This window comes from Cricetulus griseus, chromosome 2 (genome assembly GCF_003668045.3).
Source record: "Cricetulus griseus strain 17A/GY chromosome 2, alternate assembly CriGri-PICRH-1.0, whole genome shotgun sequence".
Lineage (NCBI taxonomy): Eukaryota > Metazoa > Chordata > Mammalia > Rodentia > Cricetidae > Cricetulus > Cricetulus griseus.
Window position 1 is genome coordinate 32,630,939 of NC_048595.1, and position 14,007 is coordinate 32,644,945.

The window sequence follows — 14,007 nt, forward strand, 5'->3', positions numbered from 1 at the left end:
TTAGAGTTGTTTTCACGCAGGCAATTATTAGAACTAAAACCAGAGCCCAGCTCTCTTCATGCCCAAGTCAATAGACTTTCTAAAGCTTCTTCACTGTAAAATGAGAATTTCAGCTGTACCTATGTGACATATCTAAAGCTCTTAGAACAATGTCAGGCAAAAAGTTTTTTTAAAGGTTAGCTGATGATAATGATCGTAAAAAATGAGAGCTATTATTACTGTTCAGTCACCAAAGAAGCATCAGCTATCATTCCCCTACATGCTGATGCTCTAGTTGTCTCCAGTCTCTCTCTCTCTGTGCACAGCTTTCCTTGTTCAAATTTTAAGACAGCAGCTGTTACACACATTCCCCACGTTAATATAATAGCATGTACAGCATGTTTAAACTGAAATGTAACTGGCACCAGTGTAAGAACTTAACACTCGGGATATGTCGGCATAAAGGAGGTATTTAAAATGTGTGGCAATACATTTAACAAGAATTCATAATTGTACATGTGTATGAGACTATGCTTGAGTAATAAATACAGAGAACCATTATCAATTTCTTGCCCTCTGGGAACTGACAGTTTAATCAAGATCAGGCATGAAAAAAATTCAATGAAGGAGTAATGCTAGCTTTAAGTACTGTAAAGGTTCACACAGGAAACACAGACTGTAGCCCTCAAGGCAGGAAGGAAGAACTTCATCTGTCTTAAAGAAAGTGGAGATCTAAACAGCCTGGAAAGGAGGACAAACTGTGCAGGAATCATGGCATGTTGCCTTTCTAATTAGCTCTTGTGCTACAGCAAACACTAAGTACTCCAATAAATTCCTTAAATATAAAGTCTGAAAAAGCAGGGAGGGGTTGTTTATAATGTATTAAAGTTTACATACTCTTGATGGTAAGGCAGAAAGTGCCTCCGTTGTGACAGACACTTAAGCCAGAAGCTGCAGTGATTCTCCATTAAGCAAAAATGTAAAATCTGACCATTGAATTTGGCTAGATCTCTAGTAGCTTTAGAAACTTGTTAGTGGAACAGTGATGGCAGAAGTCCACTAGTAGAAGAGATAAGTTTTAAAACAGCATAGAAAGCACTGAGAAGTCTGGTTCTAGAGATATGGTTAAGAAATGCCAGGCCACTTGACCTCACCCCATTCTAAGAGCCTCCTGGACTGACTTCTCATCACCCCTCCATGCTAACCACCTCAAGTCCATTGCACACAGTCAAAGAGAAATAGCAACATTCTTCTCATGTCATTACAGCCATACACTTTTGATGTCTCTCTCCTGACACTGCAAGTAAACACATTTTCAAAAGTTTTAGCTTTTATTGTTGTTTTACTAATTCTTCTCTAAATTTCCTAGAGCTGCTCTAACCTAATTTGGCATTTAACAAACTTCACATAAATGCATCATACACCTAAGCTTTCCACTTCCACCCCCCCACCCCATATATACTGAAAACAGTGACCATAAACTAGTATCTCTGATGCTACCTAATAACATGCAGGTACAAATTACCTGAATAACTAATTCAATAAGAAATAGAAATTTCCTTATCTGAAATGGCCTCTCCACTCAAACATCTCCCCCTACACAAAACCAAGTCCATTATTTCTTCCCATTCTGTACCTCCTAAGCTGAGTAAGATCCTGTTCTTATAAGGCATGGGTTAAACAGCACAACATTTACATTCAAGTTTAATACCCTGTATCAAGGAGACCCTCAGCTCCTTGAAAGAAAGAACTCCAATGGAGAGAGAGAGAGAGAGAGAGAGAGAGAGAGAGAGAGAGAGAGAGAGAGAGAGAGACGCACAAGCACTTAATCAGACCAGAGTACCTGTCAAGAAACAAAACACTTGTTAGAGACTAAAAGAAGTAGCAAAAAGTAGACTGGACAGCATATAGAAGGCTACTCACAGCAGCAACCTTTATAACTTGGGAAAGGTACAGATCAACACAGATTGACACAAACAACTTAACTGGAATGCCAGAGATAAATAGTAAGATAGAAACAGAGAGAGAGAAAAAACATTGCTTGTAAGAGAAATAGGAACAGAAAAGGCATGAAGAACTAAAGTCTAAAGTTCTGAAATTGATGTGGCAATGTTTTACTTACAAGAATGTCATAAAGAATGACAACACAACAGGTGTGGTAGCTCACACTTGTAATCTCAGCACTTAAGAGGCTGAAGCAGGAGTGCTGAGTGCAAAGCTAGCTAGGTCTACTGAATGGGATCCCATCTCAAAACAAAAACAGTCTCAAAACTAAGTCAGGGGCCGGGTGTTGGTGGCGCATGCCTTTAATCCCAGCACTCGGGAGGCAGAGGCAGAGGATCTCTGTGAGTTCGAGGCCAGCCTGATCTCCAGAGCAAATTCGAGGACAGGCTCCAAAGCTACACAGAGAAACCCTGTCTCGAAAAAAACAAACAAACAAACAAAAAAAAAACAAAGTCAGGACATGTGGGGAACTAATTTCACTTTACAAAACACCACTGATATGACCTCATATATGCTTTTACTACCTTATCACACTTCCTGGCTTCCACCTGCAATTTTCCTCATTCCCAGTACTTATTCAGAAAGGTTTCCAGTTCCAACAAGGAAGTAGAATGGTGGAGACAGTGTATCCTTCCCCAACAGAGTAAGAGAAGGACACAAAGGAGAAAGTAAAAAGAATAAACCTAATGAGGGTGACGGTTTTGTGACCCTTCCACTTCATTCCTGGAACTTGGTATTTCACCTAGAGCTTGGCAGCAGATGAAAAATTGCACAACAGAGAACTCAAATGAAATCTTTGTGCACAACACACTGGGGATCCCTCTTGTCATATAAACAATGCCCTAAAAGAGAAACAAACTGATTGTAGAGTTACAAGAAGAGATAAAATATAGATCCTTAGTTTAGACAGCAGGCCTTATGTGTCCTGTAATTTGAAGCATTATAAGACTGAAAAACACTCTTGCTTCTGAAATGCAATCCAAAGCCTCAGCTAAAGAAATGTTGCCAAACTACCTTTCAACTATTCTATATTAATTTATAAAATTCTTAATTCATGCAAACCATACTTTCAGTTGGGCTTGTTTAGGGTCCAAAGTTACAGGTCACAGAGTCAAAATGTTTTTAATTAATTATCATGTGTGTAGTATATATGTGTATGTGCTGATGTGTGCACAGTTGAGTATACACCTGGGTACATACTTATGGAGACCAGATATCAACGTCCAGTGCCTTCCTCCATTGTCCTCTAACATTTCCCCACTAAGACAAGGACTCTCCTGAACCTGGAGTTCATTGACTGAGATAGACTGACTGACCAGGAAGCTCCAGGGACCTGTCTCTGCCTCACCAGTGCCAAGATTATACAGCTTTTAAATAATATTCAAATGCAGAGGCTACAAGATGGTAAATAAAACCCAATGAAGTTTCTCTGAAATTTTCTGAGTAGGTTTTTAATTTTTTATTTCAAGTCAGTCAGAGTATACATATTTATGATACATACAATGATCAAATCAGGGCAATGAGCATACCCACTACTGTTAACATTTATTTCTTTGTAGTGGGAACTCTCAACTTCCCGGGTCTGTTACCCGCTTGGCCCCTTTGAAATAGCCAATTCCAAGTGCTTACTATAATCATGCTGCATGATACCACACTAAAATATAATCCTCCTACCTGACAGCAACATCCTATCCACTGACCAACCTATCCCTAGTATCCATAAAAATCTTCTGGACCCTACTATGTAGCCCAGACTGGCTTCAAACTCAAGCAATTCTCTTGCCTCAGTCTCCTAGTGCTGAGGCTATAGGCATAAGTCACTGAGTCTAGCTGAAACTCTTGCTGAAGCTTACCTTCATCTGCTCAAGGACACTACAATTATCTAATTTTCAAGTTATCACTTGACAAATAAGATATATTAGGTTCTTCCCCCCAACTTAAAAAGCATGACTAGTAGTTTTCAAAGCTTATTCTAGCCAGGTGGCACACACCTTTAGTCCCAGCACTCAGGAGGCAGAGGCAGGTGGATCTCTGAGTTCGAGCTACCTTGGTCTACAGAGTCCCAGGACAGCCTCCGAAGCCACAGAGAAACCATGTCTCAAAAAAACCAAAAAAAAAAAAAAAGGAGCTTATTCTAAAACTACAACCTCAACAGAATATAGCCCAAAACACAAACATAATTTCTGTTGCTTTTCAATAACAGTTCCAAAACCAGTCACTGAATTAAAAAAAAATAAATACTGAATTTAAAAAGAGACATTGAAACAACAGGTTCGTATCTGTATGGGGAATGATCATGATCTGACATCATCACATCCAGTACAAAAATGGGGGGGGGGCGCTAAATGTAAAATCTAAGAGTTATGGAAAAAATCATAAACACATACACCTACACACCAAGTTCAGAAGATGAGACTGATAAATTTTATCAAATTTTCAATTTTCTGTTCTTCAAAAACATTGTCAGGAGAATGAAAACACAACATGGACTGGTATACATACTGGCTGATTTTCTGTGTCAACTTGACAGAAACTACAGTCATCAGAGAGGAAGGAGCCTCAGGTGAGGAAATGCCTCCATACACCCAGCTGTAAGGCATTTTCTCAATTAGTGATCAATGGGAGAGGGCCCAGTCCATGGTGGGTAGTGCCATCCCTGGGCTGCTTGTCCTGGTTTCTATAAGAAAGCAGGCTAAGCACGCCATAGGAAGCAAGCCAGCAGAGAGCACCACTCCATGGCATGTGCATCAGCTCCTGCCTCCAGGATCCTGCCCTGCTTGAGTTCCTGTCCTGACGTCCCTCAGTGGTAAGGAAGTGTGAGCTGTATAAACCCTTTCCTCCCCAACTTGCTTTATGCTCATGGTGTTTGTCACAGCAACAGAAACCCTAACTAAGAAAACAGGGCAGAGGGTAGCTATTTTAAAAAAAAGAAGAAGAAGAATCTTTAAGAGCACTCGTATCTAGAAATATAAAAAACTCATGAAAGAAAACAAACCATTTTTTTTTCTTGTTTTTTTGAGACAGGGTTTCTCTGTGTGACTTTGGAGCCTGTATTGGAACTCGCTCCTGCAGGATCCTCCTGCCTCTGGCTCCCAAGTGCTGGGACTAAAGGTGTGCACCACTACCATCCAGCAGAAAACAAAATAATTTTTATGACAAAATATTTCGACACTTGATCAAAGACGATACACAATGTCAAGTAGTAACTAACTGAATGCTCAAGCACATCACTAGACACTGAGAATATGCAAAACCTATGAGGAATCTACTCCTCTACTAGGATAGCTAAAATTAAGTGTTGATGGTGGGATGTAAAACAGTACAACTGCTTTGGAAACAGTTGGCAGGTTCTTTGTTAAACACAAATCCATCACATGATTCCATCATTTCACTTTCACATATTTACCCAAAATAAACCATATATAAGCACACAAATTTCCATAGCATTTTTATTTGTAATAGATAAAACTGGAAACAGCCCAAACAGTCATCAATAGGTGGATGGGTAAATAAAATTGTGAGTATACACAACCAAAACAGAATAACTACTAATATACTCCTATTGATATACCCAGCAACATAGATATACCTCAAAATCATGCTGAATGACAGAATTACTCTATTTTGCTTTGAGGAAAGCAAATTCTAAGTGTACTGCTGTCATGTGGCATATGCACATTTGTCTATAGAGTAAATGCTCAAGGGAAAACTGCTTTGTTTTGGGGTTTTCACTCTTGATGAATCTATACTCAGATATAAAAATATTTGTACATCACAAAATTCAAACCCATCTTATCCAAACTCAGGAACCAAACAATGTGAAGATTTTTAAGATCTGAGACAGAAACTGTGTCCACCAGGGTCTGAGTGCCCTTGTCATGTCAAACTCAGGAACTGAACGGATGCTCACAGCCTGTTATCACTCACTATTCAGACTTTCACCCAAACTGAACATATAAATGCAACAGATTCAGACTACAGGAGTACTTGCTAATCTTCAAGGGTTAAAAAAAAAGTTGGAGGCTGGAGAAGATGGCTCAGAGGTTAAGAGCACAGACTGCTCTTCCAGAGGTCCTGAGTTCAATTCCCAGCAACCACATGGTGGCTCACAACCATCCATTATGAGATCTGGTGCCCTCTTCTGGTGTGCAGATATACATAGAAGCAGAATGTTGTATACATAATAAATAAATAAATAATCTTTTTTAAAAAAAGTTGCCAGGCATTGGTGCTGCACGCCTTTAATCCCAGCACTCAGGAGGCAGAGGTAGGTGGATCTCTGTTAGTTCGAGGCCAGCCTGGTCTCGAACAGGATAGGCTCCAAAGCTACACAGAGAAACCCTGTCTCAGGGGGGAAAAAAAAAGTTTTTTACATGACTTACAAAACCTACTGAAATTGTTCAGCAATGTGCAGGCATCCTACCAAAAGCACATTAAGATGGGCTAAAACAGATCTTAGAAAACATCTTTTTATGCCACATTTCTGAGCAGTCTTCTGGAACAAGTATGGCAGTTATTAAATCATTGCCTCTCAGCTGCAAACTCCAATACTATCTCACTATATTCTGCTTTGCCAAACTGGAGCTAGGATTCTCTGCAAACCACACTTCTACTTTGCCAGCTGGCTTTTTAAAAGTTCTAACCAAGAAAAATAGCCAAAACAACAGACTGCAAGGCTAGAAAAGGAAGAAGCAAACTGTACCTCTCATTTATTCTTTGAGATTCAAGAAACATTCTCAGAGCTGGATTGGCACACCCTTTAATCCCAGTGCTTAAGGGGGCAGAGGCAGGCGGATCTTCTGTGACCAGCCTGATCTATCTAACATCCCTATCAGCCAGGGCTACATAATTACACTCTGTCGAAATAGATTTTAAAACAAACAAACAAACAAACAAAGCAGGCAGTCAGGCAGGCATGCACACACTCCCACAGCACCAAGTAAATCCAGTTCTCAGTGTTTCTAACACTTGAGATTTAGCGTTGTCACACCCAACTCAGAAACACCAGCATCTTCCTCAGAAGTTTAGGTCTCAGTCTCATAGACTTTTGAAAGCTAAGAGACCAGAAGCAATCATGGAACTTCTCTCCTGCACTCCCATTTCAAAGGCTCATCTTCTGTTACTGAATGTTTCTCTGGCCTCTGAGTCCTATGAGTAGCTGGTGTCTTCTTATGTCTCTCTTCACAATACCTTAGAGTTTTACTTTTATCATTCTGTTGCCTACCTAGTTAACAACTTTATATCTAGTTAGATTGTTTCTACTAAGATATCTTCTGTCCAAATATCTAGTATGGGCCTCCCAAATAAAACCATGTGTAATAAAACAATCTCAATATGCAGAATAGGATATCGCCATCATAATTTTTTGCCTGTTTTTTTTTTTTTTTTTTTGAGACAGAGTCTCATGTACTCCAGACTGACCTGGAACTTACTATGTAACACAATAACCTTGAACTCCTGATCCTCTTGCTTCCACCTCAAATGTTGGGATTACAAGCATATAACGCCACAGGAGGCCTTGTAATTAGTACCAGGAATAGTGACAGATGCCTGTAATTCCAACAACTGGGAGACTGAGCAGGAAGATCATGATTTTGAGTCCAGCTTAAGCTACATATTGAACCTTGTCTCATATAATTTTGCATACATTATCAAGTAAAGAGCAGTGTTGGTAAGAACCACCTAGTTAAATCAAATACATTTAGCTATCACAAACAGTACTTCAGAGAAAATTGAGTTTTTCCTGAATTCACACATAATTATGTATTGAGAAAATAAGGTGTATGAAGACATTAAAGCTCTCTAAATTTGCTGTTACTTTTTAAAATCATAAAAATACAGCAACTATAATTTAAAAACCAATCCTAATGCATTCTAAACAAGGATCCAACATCACCTGCAAAATATAATCTAATTTACTTACTGTAAATATTTAAGGAAGCTGGGTGCACTTTTAGTCCATTTACCTTATTTTCTCCCACCAAAACACAAGTTTTATTTTGGAGACAGGGTCTTCCCATACATCCCATTTTGGCCTTGAACTCAAAACCTTCCAGCTTCTGCCAAAAATCCTGGCTCATCCAAAGACTTTATTAAAAGTTCACACATTCTTTCATTCTACTCCCTGACTTAACTTACACACACATTGTCAATTTTCACTCATAACTGCAATTACAAACCTCCACCAGCCATATATATGGCTCTAATCCACCAGCTCACGTATTTCCTAACTTTAGGTTAGCCACTTTTTAGACATATAGCATACAAGCACACGATGATCCAGGTGATACATATAAAGGGGTTAAGGAAAACAAGCAGCATCTCTATGGATCCAATCTACTCCAAGAACTCCAGGGCTCTTATTTGGGAGGTGACGGTCAATCTTGACTGTCAACTTAGAATCACTGTGGAAACAAGCCTCTACCCACTTAGGGGATTTTCTAGATTAGGTTGAGGTAGGAAGGCACACCTAAGTGTAGGAGGCACCATTTTATGGGCTGGAGTCCTGGACTAAATAAAAAGGAGAAAGGGAGCAACAGCTTTCCTCACTCTCTGCTAACTGGCTGCAGATTCAATGTGATCAGCTGCCTAACCTTCTATGAGTCAAAACACACTCATCCTTCTTTAGGGTTTTTTTGTCTTGTTTTGTTTCTCTCACTCTTTCTTTTTTTGGTCAGATACTTTGTCACAACAGCAAGACAAGTATTTCTGGTTTGGGGAAGGGCAGGGAAAGATGTTTTAAGTAATCAAGTTTTTAACATCCTCCTGGGAAGGGGAGGATATATCTTATATACATAAGATTTCCTTTCTTATCTGAAAACAGCTTCCACTTACAAAAACCAGTGACAGACAACAGTCCTCTCCACACACATTATCTCTGAGAATGGGAATCTGTTTTTAAGAAGAGCCATCCAGAACATTACAGAAATTATTTACTGTGACTCTGATGCTACTGGGCTTCAACGTGTGAGCTACTGGGCTTCAACGTGTGAGCTGATGGATTTATAACTGTATTTAAGATTCAGACTCTAGAATATTAAACACAAGAATTACAGCACACTGTGGGCAAATTAAAGATTCATTTCAGTTCTGTAACCTTACCAAACAAAATTTAGGCAAGTATGCAACTTAACCGAATGTTATATAAGGCCTTAATAAATACTACTACATAAATACTCAAAACAACTTTAAATACCAGTCAATAGCTTTTATACATGATTGTTCCAGCATACCACATTACAAATTATTTTTAATGAAATCTAGTTGTGGAAGAGCAAAGTCTACAAACAGATTGATATAACCATTCCCAAAGTTTTAAATACTTTTTAAAAAATTACTCCCTAGCACTCGGGAGGCAGAGGCAGGCAGATCTCTGTGAGTTCGAGACCAGCCTGGTCTACAAGAGCTAGTTCCAGGACAGCCTCCAAAGCAGAGAAACCCTGTCTCGAAAAAGACTCCTCCCTTCACATGAAAATAAATCACCACGAAGACAAATTACTTCTAGAGCAGTTGCCAGACTTGTTTTTTTTTCAAAAATATTTCTAGAACAATATAGGTATGCCTTGCCTTCAAAGGGAGGATAAACACTCAAGCTAAGTAGGTGAAAAATGTGTTCTCGTGGTAAGAAAAGCCATAATGGCATGGAAGTTTTCCAGAGCATAGCAAGGAGCTTTGCTCTGATGAATTCTAGTACTGAAAATCCAAAAAGGCAAACTCACTATTCATTTTCCTCTTGTGTCATTCAAATCAGAATCTTTCTCAAACCTATGTACTTACTCCTTAACTTCACATTCGTGACTCTAGCAATGTGTTCTCTATCTCTTCTTGCCCTCTAATCTTTTACTCTGTTCCAGTTAATACTAGCCAGCATAATGTTCCTCAAACATAGAACAGCCTCCTACTGTGGTAATTTCTAGATTCCTTCTACTTAGAACACTCATTCTCTGCATACCAAATATGTACCTGGCTCTTTCCATCACTTCTAGCTCTTCACTCAAATGTCTCCTTTTCAGTGAAGCTTTCCCTGGGTTATATTAACCAGGTTCAAAATAACACCTACCCCTCAAGTTCCTAGTCTCTTGCACTTCCTCCTCAGAAAACTCTCAATATCTAACAAATAGTTACACTTATTTTGCTTAAGAAGCAAAACAACAGATATGTGTGTATGTGTGTATGTATGTGTGTAAGTGCTTAACAGTAAAGATGCTTTATTGTACTTCACTGAGGAAATTAAGAGTGATGCTATTCTATTGTCACAGAATGTTAGGATAATGGTAGCAGTGTATCAGGTGAATAAGGGATACTGACTGTAGCAACCCATAGCTCATATTCTAAGTTTCAATTTGAAAGCTTTCAATTAAAGTTGGGTTTAGATTACCCCACCACCACCCCCCCGGCAGTTTTCTGAGACAGGGTCTTTCTATGAAGTAGCACTCACTGCTGTCCTGGGACTCCATCTGTTGACCACCATACTGGCCTCAAACTGAGAGATCCACTTGCCTCTGCTTTCCCGAGTGCTGGGTTTAAAGGCTAAGCCACCACACCCAGCAAGGTTACTTTTCAAATCTGCTCTTGGACCAAAAACAATCCCTCAGAAGTCACTAACTGAACAGAACATAGGAACCTGGGAAAGCTTCATATTTACCTGCTCTACCCACTGGATCTAACAGGAGTTTGGGTTCAAAGAATTTGGTAACTTAAAAAATCTGAAATCACTAGCTTATATAAAACAACTTAACTCCTACTTTTTAATTTCATTTGTTTAGTTTAATGTAGAAGAGTGCTTTCACCTCTCTTCAGAAACAAGTTAAAATCAGTAATTTAGTCTTTCTTAGTAATCTGCTACAAAGCAACAAAAATATATTTTTTAATTAAAGCAAGTAGAAAGCAGATTAAATTTTTAAGAAACAACAACAAAAGTGTAGTTATGGTGTTTCATGTTCAAGATTATCCCTGGAGATTAACAGATCTAAATCCCGTTTCCTCAAAAATCTCTATAAGCATAAATACGCCCCACTCCAAACCACACTACTTCACAAACACCAATATTTTTTCTACAGCAAAGGTGATTTATTATGCTTCATTGGAGAAATGAAGAGTAATGCTATTCTATAACAAAACTGTACTCAGCCTTACCTTGAACTTCACTGCAATAAGACATGACCAACATAACTTCAAATTTTAGATGTTCCAATAAAGAAAAAAGAAAACAGAATACTTACCTTAATGAAGTTACAGATGGACAAGCTTGTCCATACAAACCCATCTGGCCACAAAGAGAATCTAAAAGTAAAACAGAACATTATTAGATGCTTCAAAGTAAATTAAACTATAACCCAACTACAATTCTAATTAAAAACACTGAACAAAAATCAAATGCTAAAAGAATCACCAGTAATAAAACATGTATGAATGAAAAGTATTACTGATGGTATCAATGACACACATATCAAAAAACTTAAGAGACCTCCTAATATTCAGCATAGAGTGTGTCCAAAGCATTCAGTAGAATCCTAAACATTCCAGCAATGTTCCTGAAAGCTACCATTAGCACTGAACATGCCAGTATCTATGAGCCAGAGGTAGGCAGAATACTAAATTCAGCCTTTCTCTTTCTTAGACATTCTGACAAACTCACAACTTGGATTTCTAAGACCTCTCAAAGTAAAAGCAGCAAAACATAAGTTTTATCCCAGAGAAATCTAGTAAACTGCTTTTTAATCCTTGGCACTAAACGAAGACAAAGGAATGGGGCTAGTACAGCAGTGCAGTGACATCTCCCTTGGCACACAAGCAAGCTCAGAACTACAATTTTGCTTAACGTGCCTGTAAGATATTGGAGAAACTCACCTTTGATTTAGGTCTGAAAAAAAAAATCCTCCAAGCAGGGGTTCAAAATAATGAATGTGAATAAATGAATGTACAATCAAAACACAAAGATCAGAATCAGGCTACCCACAGCAAGACAGACCAGAAATAATAGCACATCAGACCACAGAGCTCAGGTACAAGGTTACCTTTCTCTGTTGTTTATTTCACATGTAGTTTACCTGCACGGCATTTTAAATGCCAACATGCAGATCAAACCCATCTGCCTCCATTAGGGTACCCTCAGATCTCCAACCATGTACAAAACACTGCCTCCTGAAAATCCTAAAGTTACCATTCCTAAAAGTGACTCCATCATCTTGATAAAAACAGCAGTCTAAACTCTTTGTTAGAGCCAACACTTCTAACTCTTGGTTTCTATGAAGTACACCGTCTCTAAACACTCCTGGCCTCAGTCTACTCCTCTCCAAAGAGGTTAATTTTGTAGGTGGGCAGAACTTAATAAGAGATGTGAGCATCTAGGACTTGGTCTCTTCCCTCTTCATCTGGGCCTGTGGGGCAGTAATCCAGGTGCATTTGCTCTGCTAACCCAAACATCACCCACAGTAGTCTGTCCATAGATAGGTGGCAATGAAGAACTGTGGAGTTAGCCAATATCATTTTGACTCTTTAACTCTTTGGCAACCATATTCTCCTCTATCACTGTATTTTTTAAAAAGGCAAAGGAGACTGAAAATAAAAGTTCAGTGGCAGCCGGTCAGTGGTGGCGCACGCCTTTAGTCCCAGCATTCGGGAGGCAGAGGCAGGCGGATCTCTGTGAGTTCAAGACCAGCCTGGTCTACAAGAACTAGTTCCAGGACGGCCTCCAAAGCTACAGGGAAACCCTGTCTCCAAAAAAAAAAGCTCAGTGGCAGACTGCTTACCTAGCATGCACAAGGCCCTAAATTCAATCCCTAGAAAGACACACACCCCTCTATCAAAGTTCAAAGTTACCACAGACTCGATAATTCTATTTATAGACATATGGATCTCCAAGGCTATGTAATCCTATAAAAATTTGTGATTAAACATTCCATAGCATTTGGCTATTCATAATTAAAGAATAAATGTCCATCAGCTGATGAGTAGAAAAACAAAATGGGCATGTCAATTTATCAATGACAACATAGGTAATTATTCTACCATAAAAGAAAGGAATGACATCTTTTATGTATTACAATATAGATGAGCTTTTGAAAGCTTGTGCTAAGTGAAAACTCATTCACAAAGGGCCACTCAATATATGATTTTATTTACACAAACAGTCCAGAATAGCCAAACTATTATCTAGGACATGACAATAGATGGCAATGTTGTTGCCAGAAGACTGGGTATGGAAGACAGCAGGTAAGCAGTGGTTTCTAAAGAGGTTTCTTTGACTACTTGACTACTGTTACTTATATTTGTTCATTGAGTCAATCAATCCATTTCTTCCCGAGTAGAAAAAAATAAAGCTAAAAGAATGGGCTGGTAAAATGGTCCTGCAAGCCTGGCACCCATGTTCAATTCCCAGAACCCACATAAACTACCAACTCCACAAAAATCAGCTTCTGATCTCCACATATGTAATCTGAACACAGACAATTTTTTAAAAAGCAAGTTAAAATATAAGATCTGTTTGAAACTGACCAGCTCTCTAACCCAATCTTTGTGTCTATTATTTCTCTTATATTTTTGGTTGTGAGCCTAGGCTTTAACGGCTGAGCCATCTCTCCGGCCCTATTATTTCTATCTCAACATAATTTAGAAGAGCAAATTATATCCAGAATATATCCAGAACCTTCAAAATTCAGTAATTAAAAGCAACCTAATTTAAAAACAGGCAAGGATTTCAACAGCCTTGGCTACAAAGAAGACAGGATGACATCTCACAAATACATAGGTATTTAGCATTATTTACCACAAAAGAAATACAAATCGAAACTATAATCACAGCAGGCAAGCTGGCCAGGGGGAGGGAGCTGTCATGAAAACCTAACTACCTGAGATGAACCCCAGAAGCCATGGTGGAAGAAGTAGGAACACCTGTACCCAGACATAACAACATTTAAATCATTTATAAATTTTCAACTTCTTAGCCGGGTGGTGGTGGCACACGCCTTTAATCCCAGCACTTGGGAGCAGGCGATCTCTGTGAGTTTGAGACCAGCCTGGTCT

The 14,007-nt window shown here is 38.9% G+C and overlaps 1 protein-coding gene across 6 annotated transcripts in view; it reads right to left on the minus strand.

The window, feature by feature from the left end:
• Positions 1 to 14,007, minus strand: part of Foxj3 (forkhead box J3) — an 85,878-nt gene that overhangs the window by 54,703 nt on the left and 17,168 nt on the right. For all 6 annotated transcript variants that reach the window (XM_035439659.1, XM_027399121.2, XM_027399123.2 and 3 more), the window contains exon 2: positions 11,205 to 11,265. In XM_035439659.1, coding sequence (XP_035295550.1) covers positions 11,205 to 11,248 — 44 coding nt within the window. In that variant the 5' untranslated portion in view covers positions 11,249 to 11,265. The remainder of the gene's footprint in view (positions 1 to 11,204; positions 11,266 to 14,007) is intronic.